Here is a 13977-nt window from a genome sequence, read left to right on the forward strand (position 1 = left end):
TTATATACTGAACAAAAAAAGTGTGAAACAACTGAAAATATGTCTTATATTCTAGGTTCTTCAAAGTAGCCACCTTTTGCTTTGATTACTGCTACGCACACTGTTGGCATTCTGTTGATGAGCTTCAAGAGGTAGTCACCTGAAATGGTCTGTACTATATAATATATATATATATATATATATATATATATATATTTTTTTTTTTTTTTTTTGTTTTGTTTGTTTTTTTGTTTTTTTTTTTTGTTTTTTGTGAACAAACTGATTCAGATTTTATAGCTATAAGCATTTGTCCATACCTTGGATTGTCTGAGTCTTGCTCCAAGCTACACAGGTTAAGCAGGTCAATAAATTTCTGGGGAAATGATGCAAAGTCTATCAACAGGCCCTGCTGCACCTTCAAACTACTCAAACACACAAAAAGGAAAACATTTGTCCAGGTTTCAATTTAAAACACACTCTCTGATATTCTCTGTGCAAATACATACCTTTGGAAATCTTCTTCTGATATGGGAAGAGTGAAAAGAAAATATGGGTCTGTATCATCAGTTAACTTTACTAGAAGATCCTAATATTTGACAAAAGAGAAGTATATTAACTAAACACAACATTTAAACAATGAACAAAATGATGAATAAATACTTAAGTGTATTGTCCATCTTAGTTTGTAAACAACAACGCATGATGGGAATGCTTCATGAAAAGACCCACTCACTTTTCTGTGGACTGGAGTGGTTGTCAGCCCAATACTGACACGTATATTTGCTTTCCTGAAAAAGAAACAAAGTTACCCACTTTTTTTTTATCTGGCTGTGCTTACATGGGTACTTCATGCAGCTCAGAGTAAGTAAACCAATCTTTAAGTAGTGATTAAACCTGTAGATGGATCACATTGGAGTTGTAGTTGTTAATTTGTTATTTTCAGTAATAATCACAAATGCAAAGCACTACAATATTTGTCAAGTGATGTAGAATAAGCCTCCAATATCCAATACTATATTTGGCCTCCTAAATGGACTTTCAGTGTCCTTTATGCCCACACCTGATACTGATTTAACTTATTAACACAGTACATTGGAAAAGTAAAATTATAGTGGGGAATTTCCCTGGCTGTGTGCTTCGTGTCGTCATGCTGGAAGACCGAGCCACAACCCATCTTCAATGCCCTCACTAAGGGAAGGAGGCTGTTGGCTAAGATCTCCCGATACATGGCCCCATTTATCCTGCATGGCCCCATTCATCCTGCAGTCGTCCTGTCCCCTTTGCAGAAAAGTATCCATAAGAATGATGTTTCCACCTCCATGCTTCACGGTAGGAATGGTGTTCTTGGGGTTGTACTCATACGTCTTCCTTCTCCAAACAGGCGAGTGGGGTTTAGACCAAAAAGCTCTATTTTTGTCTCATAAGACCACATGACTATCTCCCATTCCTCCTCTGGATCATCCAGATGGTCATTGGCAAACTTCAGATGCGCCTGGATGGAGCAGGGGAACGTTCAGTGCCCTGCAGGATGTTAATCCATGGAGGCATAGTGTGTTTTAGAAGACGTGGTAAAAGAAGTTAAAAGAGGAGGTGACAATGTGGACAACATGGAAACTGTCCAACTGGACAACCCAGTGAACAATGACTAGAGTTGTTAAAGAAGTAATCTGAGAGTAAAAGATCTTGTAGGCAAGCATTAGTGAGAAACAGGTGCTTTAAAAATCATTCTATGGTGTTATACTACTAACAATATCATGATAAAATGCAAAAGATTCATTTTACAGGGAAATAATTCCATATTTGGCTTAGATTGTTTGCATTCTTGATTTTTCCTCTTTGAGAGAAGTTAAATTTCAGCTCTGTGAAACGACCTTGACAAAGAGATGCAGCTGCCTGAAAACAAAGATAAAACTTCTGCAAACAGCAGAAGCCTGTCTCTGCTGAAAGGTCTGAAAAAAAAAATTGTAACTCTACCCTGCATGTGTCAAACTCAAGGTCCGCGGGCCAAAACCGGACCTCAGAAGTTTAGTGATTCTCTAGAAGTAGAGCCTTTTAATATGGTGATTGTGTGCTTGAATGTTATTTTGTCAATCAATAAGCAGTTTTGTCTACATTCTGCCACAATCTGCCTTTTGAAAATGTTTTGAATCTTGCTCTTTATGTATAAAAAAAAAAAGAAAGAAAAGAAAAATTGGCTAAAGTCTGCAGACACAAAATGAACTTGGATTGAAGCTCTAACTATGTTTATTTAATCTGAGATCCTTTCCAAATGCAACAGTATATGTCAGTCTACATGAGATACTAACAACTTCACCTACTGGTATAATATAAAGATCTGAGTGAATATGTGAAACAAACAATGATGAAAGTTTTTCAACAGGTGATGCTCATCCAGGAGGAAGACAGTGTTCCTAGGAAATGCAGCTCATTCATTAACAATCATTTTTTCTCCTATAGGTGGACGTTTTGCTGATTAATCATAGACTGGATCTATGAAACATTATGTGCACAGAACAAATGACCAAAGTTCTGACTGACTTATGAACCTCACTGACCTGACAATGATAACATGACACCCAACAGATAACACCTTTAAGGTGGACCCACTAAGACCACCTTATTGATTCTTGGTGAATAAAAAAAAAAAATTTGAAGCGTTCAAAACAGACCTAGTGGAAACAAAAGGGGTTATGAGGAAACAATGTGCATTTTAAGAATAATAGAAGTCAAATTATGTTCAAATTTTTGCAAATAAAAATTACTCTGACAGAAAAATAAGTAAGTAGTGTGTGAATGTGTGTGAATGGGAATGACGGATTTCATTGTAATACATCTTTGAGGGACCTTAAAAGCGCTAATAAAGGTCTGATGTTCTGATGATCTTTGCCAAATTTATATCTTAATAAGGTTTCCAGAATCTTTTCCGAAAAATCATATAAAGATAGCAAAGGTTCTACCTGTATTAAAAATACTGATAACCATAGGAAAGTTCATAGATCTGTCTTCAATTTTTCCTAATTCTTTTACAAACAGGTTATTTAAACTTTCATGTGGCCAAATGTCTGTGTTTGACTTTCTGTTTTTGTGAAATAAATGTCTGTTTCATGTTATGTAAAAATTAGAGTCCTCAACATTACCATAATAATATTAGGTCAGTTCTCTATGGTAAAACAAAAAGATTTTAACAGATGTTTAGACTTTTTCCAGTCAGGTTCAAAATGATTGAATTAGACTCAAACTTAACATAAGATGAAATGAACCTTAACAGAATTACTGGACTGGACTGAAATAGATAAAACTTTAGTTAATTGAAACAAACTTTAGTTACTTGAACTAAATACAAAGCTGACTGAAACTGTATGTTGTACCTATAAAACTGGGTAAGATAAACTAAGATTATAAGATATAATATGCCCTTCATTTTTTGTGTTCATCAGTGAGTGAGTTTTTATTTTTTATTTTTAATAAGAACTAAACCAAGCATTATTTATAATAATAGCAACTACCAAAAATAGTGATCTCATTTTTAAATGTAATAAGGACTTACTTTATAAAATATGATAAAAAAGAATAATAAGAATTTGGAAAAACAGAGGCTTTAAACCTCTGCAGGAACAGCACTGACACTGTCAAAAGTGGATCCTAATACAGGAATCTGGAAGCTCATTCTGGCGTGGATAGTCAAAGTCCATCCAAGGACACATTTAGATGAGGCAGAGGGACAAATACAGGGCTTAGCTGAGAGCAAAGAGAGCAACATGCATCCTGCCCTAGCTGCTGTCCCACCTGAACTGTGATCCCAATCATCAACTGATGTAGGGCTTATAAAGGGGTTCCCACCATACAAGGTTAAACTAATATCTGAAAAAAGGCCATTAGTCCGTCAATACCCCTTAAAGCCAGAAGCTGAAGAAGATACTAAGCCAGTAATACAAGATATGTTGAAGTCAGGAATATTAAGAGAAGCACCTGACGCTACATGCAAGGCATATCACACTGACATCGCTATTATTATCACAGCCAAACATAACTCTAAAAAGATGTGCCCTTTAAATCCAAGTACTCTAATACCTGCTGCAGAAGATGGAAAACCACATTCTTATAAAGCAAAAGTTGAAGAAGACACCAAACCCAGACAAGACATTTCTCAAACCCTTATACCAGATTCATGTGTTGTGTTTGTAGATGGCTCAGCATCTAAAGATGAATATGGAAAGAATAGAGTTGGTTATGCAGTAACAACCATCGATAGGATAATAGAAGCTAAATCTCTACCCAATACATGCTCAGCCCAAACAGCAGAATTATATGCTGTAGTAAGAGCATGTGAATTACATGAGGGACAAATACTTACTATATACACAGACAGCCAATACGTGTTCGGATCAGTACATCACCATGCTAAGATTTGGCAAAATAGGGTAATCAGGACAACTAACTCATTTCAACCTATTAAAGAGAAAATGTCAGATCTGCTATTTATAGACACAGACGTGCTGAAAGACGCCCAACAGTCAGCACCCAAGACAGAAATAAAGGCCTGGCTAAAGAAAGGAGCACAGAAAAAAGATGACATCTATCAGATAGAAGATAAACCAATCCTCCCAAAAAATGTATACAACACAGCGGCTACAGTGACACATTGGGAAGACCCACGTGTCAAGGGGGGAATATGTCACATCTGGTAAAGCATTAATGCTACACTATAAATATTTCTGACTATGCAAATCATTTTTGCAGATCATGCATAATTTGTTGCAAACACGGGGGAAGAAATATTGCCTAGTTGTAATAGATGAACCTAGTGACACATTTCTTCCCCACATATGGTATCCCACAGATTATAAGGTCAGATAATGGAACTCATTTTGTAAATAAATTAATAGAACTAAGTTCTAATGCATTAGGGTTTCAGTTAAAGATTAAGGAAAACAATGGAAGAAACAGGGAGGCCATGGCCCGGATGCCTATCCCTGGTTAAATTATGGATGAGAATAACTCCAAATCAAACTGGTCTTACTTCCATTTGCCACCTACTGTACATCATTGTATAACTCCACCCACTATATTCTGAGTCTGAGATCACGTGACACCAAGTTGCTGATGTGAATTTGTATTCTCAAAGAAATAGTACATGGCAGACCGTTTTCTCTGCCCTCTGACATGAATGAAATAGAGAAAGCACAACAGGAAACTTCATTAGCTGAGTGGATGAATAAAATGTTGCAGACAAAAGAAGAACAAATGTCCAGTGGTCTGCCGATAATCTCTGCTCCTATCCCACAGAATGAGGCCTGGAGACCTGGTCCTGATTAAGACACTCCACCGGAAGGATTGGAGCACTCCTTGGTGGAAAGGGCCGTTTCAAATACTCCTAACAACGCCCACAGCTCTGAAAATAGCAGAGAGGCCTTCCTGGATCCATAAAAGCCACTGTAAGCCAGTTTTGCCGTTACAGGAGCCAGATCAACCGACGGGGTAGCAGAGGAAGTCCGGGTTCAAAGATGGCCCAGCGTCTCAAACCGGTGAAGAAAACAGCTGATCTGCGCCCAATTATAAAATGGCTCTCTGTAACATGTGGACAGGACTGATAAGCCTGAGCTTAATTCTGGTAGCAGGACTCTTTCTCTATCTAAAGCAGGATCCACAGGAGGTGATACCGAACCAGAAGAGATGGACATCAGACGGGACCCATCTCAGAACACTGACGGAAGAACATGACGCACATCCATTCCTACAGAATTTCTGGTATTGTTCATGGTGGCATATGCAACACTGAACTAGGTAGAAATGCACGAAAATGAAGGGGACGATTATGATGACATGTTGTAAATAAATCACATCAAAAGCCTGAGTGTACTCATACATTGTATTTCATAAAATGACCTTACAGCAGAAAATCGAAAGAAGTTGTTGCTTAAGTGAAATGAGAAAAAGTACAATGATGACATAAACAGGGCAGATTTTTAATTCCTTTATTATGTTTCACTGTTTTCATTAAGTATTATTCTTTTATTTTTATGATTTCAAGTATTATTCTTTTATTTTTATGATTTCAAGTATTATTCTTTTATTTTTAGGATTTCAAGTATTATTCTTTTATTTTTATGATTTCAAGTATTATTCTTTTATTTTTATGATCTCAAGTATTATTCTTTTATTTTTATGATTTCAAGTATTATTCTTTTATTTTTATGATTTCAAGTATTATTCTTTTATTTTTATGATTTCAAGTATTATTCTTTTATTTTTATGATTTCAAGTATCATTCTTTTATTTTTATGATTTCAAGTATTAATCAACATTTAACTTTTAATGGTCGCCGAGGGCGGCGGGGCCGTATGAGTATTTCCCACAAAATATAATCTGTTTACCGTCCGTGGGTTTTCGCTCATTCAAAGTATTTTGCTTACTCGTTTTTATATTAAATGTTTTTACTTGTGATAAAAGGAGGGACTGTTGGATGGGTGCAAAAACTTATCACTCATGTAAAAACCTTGTGTTGCAAGGCACCTGCACTATGCCTTCCTCCCTGTGTGTGTGAGATCATTGTTATCTCTGTGTGAACCAGCCTCCTTTCCGTCTCACACACACACACCCTGTCTGAACTGTCTGTTGAACTGTGCATATAAATAAAGAGATAGGGTGTCAAAAACTTTGTAGTTTCACTGCAAAGTGGGCTACCCTTGTCACAAGTAACTCTGACTGTATCGTTCTTACCTCTGAGTTGACTAAATAATACCTAACAGCCTCTCATTCAAAGATTTCTATGCCTACCTTGAAACTCGTCACTTTGTGACTTTTGGCATCAGGGTGTCGCAGGACTCTTGCATGCTTCCAGGGCCTATAGAAAAATTCCTTATCAAGTTAACCTTAAATAAGGGTTTTATTTCGAGATTCTATAATGTTTGGCAAGGATGTGTTAATCATGGTGTTGGGAACGTGCTCAGACATTGGGAGGAAGACCAAGGGAAGAATTATGGAGAAGAGGTGTGGGGGAACTGCTTTAAATTACCCCACTCCTTCTTTCTGAGCATTAAATTTAATAAAATACAATATAAGATAATGCACAGACAGCAGAGGACACCATATTTTCTTAATCAAATAAATCCCACCAGATAAACATTGTATCCTAAAATATAGGACAAGCATTGGAACATATATTCATTTTTTCTTGGAATGACCTTCCATGTGCAAATTCTGGAAATATGTAACTAAAGAGATACGTGCAACAGATAAAAGTTTGTAAAGATCCTGGGCAGTGGCTATTGGGGCTGCCTTCCCCAGATAAATAAAGAGGTAAAAAAAAAAAAAAACATTAGTTGATCAAAAAACTACTATTTTTAAGTCGCAAATGTATTTTGCGAAGCTGGATTCTGCGAAACTGGACCCTTCAAGGCCCTGAAGCTTCAAGGCATTGTGGCGGCCCCTGATGGATTACCTGCCCAGTGATTTACGTTCTGACCTCCTTATGGTGCGTTTAGACCGATGATTCCAGCAAATGTTTTGCCTCATTCGCATGCTGTTGCTCGCCTGACATTTCAGCAGCAATTCGTGTGGAATATGAGCAGCAACTCTCCAGTCTCTTTCGTGTGAAGGCCACATGCAAACCTCTTAGAGCAAACCTTCCTTCATCCTATGTGTGCATGAATGTTTCTGTCTTTGTTATATATGTGATGTTTCGTTGTCCGATGAACTAACCCCTCCCTCCTACGTCCTTATTTCTAAGGGGATTGCTCAATCCAGCTCTCCATTCAACGGGTCCGGACTTCCCTAAACCTGAAAGATCTTACTAAGCAGGTTTACTGAAAGTTCTGTTTAAGCTAGTATTGGGAAATGACACGCCTAACCTTCACAGCCTGCATCCAAAGTCTTGGCCTTCTTCAACTGGTGGTCTGGACGACTGAGTAGCCCACAGCAGTCATCCACTCCTCGACAGTCACTTCTGTTAACGGCTGCTCATTCCCTAATATTACAACTGGCTCTTGGTATATGGGTTAGGTCACTTTTAGTGACTCGGCATGAGCCCCAAGGGCACCGTTTCAATAAACTTGGCTAAGGCAACCTATAAAAACCTCCTAAAATCTCTTAGAACCAGGCAACAAGACTTTTTACCACCAACGAAAAACCAAACATAAGGTGACTCAAATAATTGAATGTCCACAATTTATCTAAAATTGTATATGCTTTAATTAGTAACGCTTTTGCAGGGGTCAGTAACAGCTTAAATTCGGCAACACATAATTTCAATAATAGAAATGAATCAATCAACTCAACATGTCTTTCCCTGATGCTGAAACTAGTGAGTTTGGAGAGGCTTTGAAGACGGAGGCTCATCCATGCACCCGATGGGGATGTTTCTTCTGATAACGAGTGATTTCTTGAAGGAAATACGACTTAATCTTCAGTTTTCTTCTTCTAAGTGGACACGCACTGATGCTCCAAGTTTCGATGGTCAAACAGGAACTTTGTTGTCATGTGTCTCAGAGGACAGTAGCTTCCAGAGGCTGAAGACTTGAAGGAACCCCCGGAGGCATAACTGAGGTTGATTCAGGACTTCCAGAAGCCTGAAACTTAGAGCAATCAGTTGTTCACCGATCAAGTTCACTTCTGTTGTCTGGATAAAACGGCCGTAGATGAAATCAGATTCTTAATTTTGAGGCACAGTCCTTCCAGGGCACACAGGTTGATCCTCTTTCTAATGCAGTCGATCAGCTGGGCTGTGTCTCTGGTCCTCTGATTCATCCGCAGTGTCTTTCTCCGTCCGATCTTGTTCGCTGGTCTTCTGCGAGGAAACAACCAACTAGTTCCTCTATTCTTGCCCATTTTATAGAGCATTTCCACCAAACTCTTTGGGCTTATTGACCAGTGGTTGTTGCCATGGCTGTCCCATTGGTCACCTGTGACATAAGGTGATCTTTTCTCTGTAATTTCCCGAGTCGTGTCCATATCAGACATGCCATCATCACCTCAGTCCTGAGCTGTCTCTTGACTTCTCCTCTGACCTGTGCCCTCGCCTCAGTCCTCAGCCTTGTGCTGTAAGCTATAGCTTTCACTTCCCAAATTCCTGAAAATCTGCTCTATTCCTGTCTCACTCAACATTACACTTCCTCTTAAACAGAGGCTTTAATTCTTACATCAGTGCTGCTCAAACTTTTAGTTACGTTTACTTTAGACACAGTTATAAGACCATCACTTCATTCTTTTTATTCATACATCACAACTGACTAACATTATCTCTTTCATATATAGCTGATTGAGAATTTCTAAACCTTAATGTTTTTTATTTTAACTATCAGTTCTCAATCATATTTCAATCATATGTGTTTTAACTTGATAAAGATCATTCATTTCATTTAATACTTGTAGAAAATAGAAAATCATACATCATTTCCTTGATTACATTTTTTGTTCATACTTCTGCAAAAGATAAGACAGTTATATGTGACTCCACACAGGGCTCTCCAGTCTCTGAGTCTCAGAATGTGAGAACATGCTTGTTTCACTCTTTACTGCTTCAACTGTGTATTTTAATAATTGCTGCATGGATTACATTTTAATTTTATATTATATTATATTTAAATTTTTATTGATTTATCTGTGAGCAGTTAATAAATGCTGCATGGATTACATGGCAAGATCTCACCTAATTTTGACAGATGTTTGTGGATTACAGGTATTGTTTTCCCTTATTTCTTTGCAGGGATTGCACTGACAGATTCACGATGCGAATTGACAGAAAAGTTCAGATTTTTGAACTCCAGCGAAATTTTCTTTGCATCCATCGCGGGTTTTGCTTCCCTCTCACTTCACTCTATTCGCCCTAATCGCATCGTTTTTATCGCTTCGCTCCTGAACGCACTTCTACATAGGGTTAACTTGTAAATCACTCGCTTCTGTTGTGTCATTTGCAGTCAGTCTGAACGCACCATTGAAAAGTCTGTGACCTGCTTTTCACTCAAATGCAGATATTGAAAGGAAACATCTTAATATTTAAGAACTTGGGCAGCAATTGACATATTAGCATTAAAGATGTGATTAAAGACAATTGTTTGACAAAATAGGCATATTTCATTGTTATACTTTGCAAGTTCAATGTCGCCAGGAAGTGACGTCAGAGGGGCAGTCTCCGGTCATTCATTGTGTGACCGTCAATAAGAAAACTGTTCAGGTAGAAGCCAAGTTGAGTTACACAAAGCGTTAATCTGGTGAAATGGTGCATTGCTGGTGGTGGCAGCAATACTGCGACAGCAGCCATTAGTCTGCACTACTTTCCTCAAGTGAAGAGGATCAGAGCTGCCTGGATCAGAGGTGGAAAACTGATGAGGGACAGATGGACTGGTCCCACCAAGCACAGCCTATTGTGATCGGAGGACTACTCAGCAAACTGGTTCGAACAACAAACCTCTGAATTCACCAGAGAAATGATTTCAGAGGTCGGGATATTTTACAGACAGAGAATGTTGAAGCAGAGTCTACCACGCTGTGCAGAGCATCTGATGGGAAAAGATCGCCAAAGAAAAGGTTGTTGCTGCTGTTGCTGAACGGAACAAGGCTCAGCAGGTAAGAAAACTTCCTTGTTGCAAAAGTACATTTAGATACTCGGCAGTTATTGTTAATAATTAAAAATCTGAATTTCTTATTTTTATTAATAATAATAATTATGCGAAATTATTATATTAAAATAAGATAAATTACACACACATCTGATATATTTAAATAAATATTTCTCTAAAGATTCTAATATAGAGTTAAAAAATTACCCACCCAGTAGTGTCTTTAGATCTTGAATCATCTGTTGCTGCTGCTCACTTCACCTCTGGTTGTTTTACTCAGTGCTGTATATACATGCTGTAACCTTGGATTTACACTGCATCTGCTCCACTCCGGTCCGGTCCGAAGCCTGGGGGAGCTCCAAGAACCAAACTGCTTCGTTTTTTGTTTTATGCATCCATCTACAATAGGTGAGTTCACTGAGTGCAGCGAAGCTATATTTGTTGCTTATTTTGGTGTATTTAATTTTGAATTGCTTGGTTTAGTAACTGATCTAATGTAAACAACTGCTAATACATACACGTGTATATATAAATATATGCGTGTATTTATTTATATACCAAAATCTAGTCTGTCTGTAGTGAATTATTTTTGGAAAATGCAGATGTTTTGCTCATTCTGTGTCCTGGTGGTGCGGTATGATTCATGCTTATTGACTCTGGCATATCCAAAAATAGATTCTGGTCGAATTAGATGGCCATCCGCACGTCGCAGCATATGTGGTCTGCCATCTGATGAAAGCTGACATTCTTCTCCTGACTCTGTTGCATCTCTCTGTGATAGTGACTGAAATATATCTAAAGAAACATCCGATTCTTCCCTACTGTCTGTGTTGCTGGCCATTGTAGCAGCAGTCAGGGGGTTCCCCTCTGACGTCATAAAAGAGCGCAACAAAATCGCAAAGGAGTAGTCTGGAAATGGCTTTTTAGTGAAATCCATGACCATATATCTCAACAACCGTTCATTTCAGTGGCATGAATTTACTTTTTAAAATACTGTATCAATGTTTCCTTTCCATAAACATAATTGGATTTATCATGAAAATTCAATGTCACAGGCACATTAAAGGAGAACTTGCATTCAACTAGAAATAATAATACCCCTTTAAGCTTTTCAAACCTTTGCTTTTACCATAACTACAGCAACTCTGTGTTGTGTTTGTTCTTTTTTTTTTTTTGGTTTTAGAAATAAATAAGTGTTAAAAACAAAACTTCCTATAATGTTTATATGTAAATTGTATACCCTCTGTAAAGTATGAAGAGCTCATTTATTTCCCATGATTATTAGCCATAACATTTCTGTTGGCATGAACTAATATTTAAATATTCTGATTTACATTAGCTGTAAGCCAGAATCATCCAAATTCACAGGAATAAACACTTGAAATATATAAAGAAAAGTCTAATTCACTTCAGCAATATCAACTTTCACCAGACATCCAAGTGCAATTCTTAAAGCGTGACCGTCTTTTCAAAGTAAAATAGCTCGCCATCATCATGTCCACTATGAACCAGTTAAGGAAAGGGAGTTACAAATGATCTCTGATTGGTCACAGTAGGAGTAAAAAGATTGAAGGAGCATAATATTAATCTTGTACATTTTGAATAGAGATCTCTGTCTGACTTAAGGTTATATCTGTCATGTATGAATTTTATTTGAAAGAGAAAATCAGAAAAAAGTTAAACCCCACCACAGCAAAGATTTGCAAAATGTTATTTGTTAATAAAGGATCAGTCTGTTTATCAACAACCTACAGTGCTGATAAAAAGTACTTTTATAATCTAACAATTTCAACCCACAATAACTATAAAAGAATCAGACATTGACATAAACACACACACATTGGAACCTGCTCTTTAAATTCTGCTCTGTGTTTACGTAACATTTAGAGCATGTAAGGAAAAATGGGTTTGAAGGATTTTGACCTGTCTTGATGCTGAAAAAGCTGCAGAAGAACTTCGTCATAAAGATTTCATCATAAAGATTTCACAATTCACAGACTGGGTTTAAAAGATTCTGCTACTATTGTAGAACAGTCCAACCCAGGTTTGAAGAGTCCAGGTTTTATGGTTTTAACACTAGAGCAGATTAAAGATGCTGAAGGTAGTAAAAGTGAAAAGTGGAGTTCTTCAGTATTCCATTACTGACCTTCCATCTTAATTATGTCAGTAAAAGAAAAGTGGAATTTTGATAAAACAGTTAGGTTAAGACCAGAACTGCTCTAGATACCACTCCAAAAGTTTCAATCAAATTTGACAAGAAATTTCAAAATTAAGTCTATAAAAAATGAACATCACCTACATTTTCCACTATATTGATCATGCTATCAATAAAATAAAACTGTTGACCACCTCTATCTACACTTCACTCAAAATTTCTTCTAAATCAGATTCAAAATAAAATCAGGTTCAATACGAAAACGCTGCCTCCAATCGACACTAGAAGAAAAGTATCGGTTGTCACAGACACATTCCTCCTCAGAGTGAGAGTACGCCACCTGATGTGGAATTTCAGAATCAAATGCACAGCAAATATCTAGTGTAACACTTCTGTTCACTTATTACTAGACCAGTATAACATATTGAATCATCATCGTAAAATTAATATGTGCAAAATCTCAATATAGTCAAGGACTGCTTGGATGCAGTATTTGGTGGCTTACACCAAATACTGCAATACGCCAATTACATTTCAAGGGAAATACAAAACCAATTTTTGTTCAGTTGAACGAACAGTAAGGCTGGGAATGTACTAGAATGTTGTTAAGGATATATTGATTAAGAACTTGGTGACGATTCAGGGGGGAAAAAAATCACTCTGCAGTTATTTCAGTATGGACTGCACTTGAATGCACCAATGATTTAAAGCTGGCCGTTAAGCGCAAGGTAGACACGAAGCAGACGAGGAACCTGTTGAAAGGAGAGACTCATTTCAACACACACCGATTTTGACGGACCTTAGATCGGCGGAGTTAGCTTACCTCTCCTCGAAGTCCTTATGTCTCACATGAACCTGTAAGATTTTGTTGAACAGTTCCTCCATGTTGGCGAGGTTTAAACTCAAAAGTCGCCGAATGAAAGAAGTAAAGAATAACTGGCTCAGTTGCTTTATTTCCTGGAGCTTTGCCGCTTTCAGAAGTCAACTGATTGCATAGCTTCTTCATTATATTTTTCTGTTACGGTGTGTACCGCCACCTACCGCACAGGAGTGTGTAAGACATACTTTAAAAAGCAAATTCTAGAATACAGTCCAGACTACAGGTCCTTCTCAAAATATTAGCATATTGTGATAAAGTTCATTATTTTCCATAATGTAATGATGAAAATTTAACATTCATATATTTTAGATTCATTGCACACTAACTGAAATATTTCAGGTCTTTTATTGTCTTAATACGGATGATTTTGGCATACAACTCATGAAAACCCAAAATTCCTATCTCAC

At 37.3% G+C, this 13977-nt stretch overlaps 1 protein-coding gene across 2 annotated transcripts in view; it reads right to left on the minus strand.

The window, feature by feature from the left end:
- sass6 (SAS-6 centriolar assembly protein) overlaps positions 1-13700 on the minus strand; it is an 88065-nt gene extending 74365 nt beyond the window's left edge. Inside the window, exons 1-4 of one of the 2 annotated variants that reach the window (XM_047387051.1) lie at positions 13514-13700; positions 713-767; positions 486-565; positions 297-401 (exon numbers count right to left, since the gene is read on the minus strand). In XM_047387051.1, the coding sequence (XP_047243007.1) occupies positions 297-401; positions 486-565; positions 713-767; positions 13514-13575 (302 nt within the window). In that variant the 5' untranslated portion in view covers positions 13576-13700. The remainder of the gene's footprint in view (positions 1-296; positions 402-485; positions 566-712; positions 768-13513) is intronic. The other variant, XM_047387052.1, reaches the window with a different exon arrangement.
- Positions 13701-13977: the final 277 nt, after the last annotated feature.

Source organism: Girardinichthys multiradiatus, chromosome 15 (assembly GCF_021462225.1).
Source record: "Girardinichthys multiradiatus isolate DD_20200921_A chromosome 15, DD_fGirMul_XY1, whole genome shotgun sequence".
NCBI classification, from domain to species: domain Eukaryota; kingdom Metazoa; phylum Chordata; class Actinopteri; order Cyprinodontiformes; family Goodeidae; genus Girardinichthys; species Girardinichthys multiradiatus.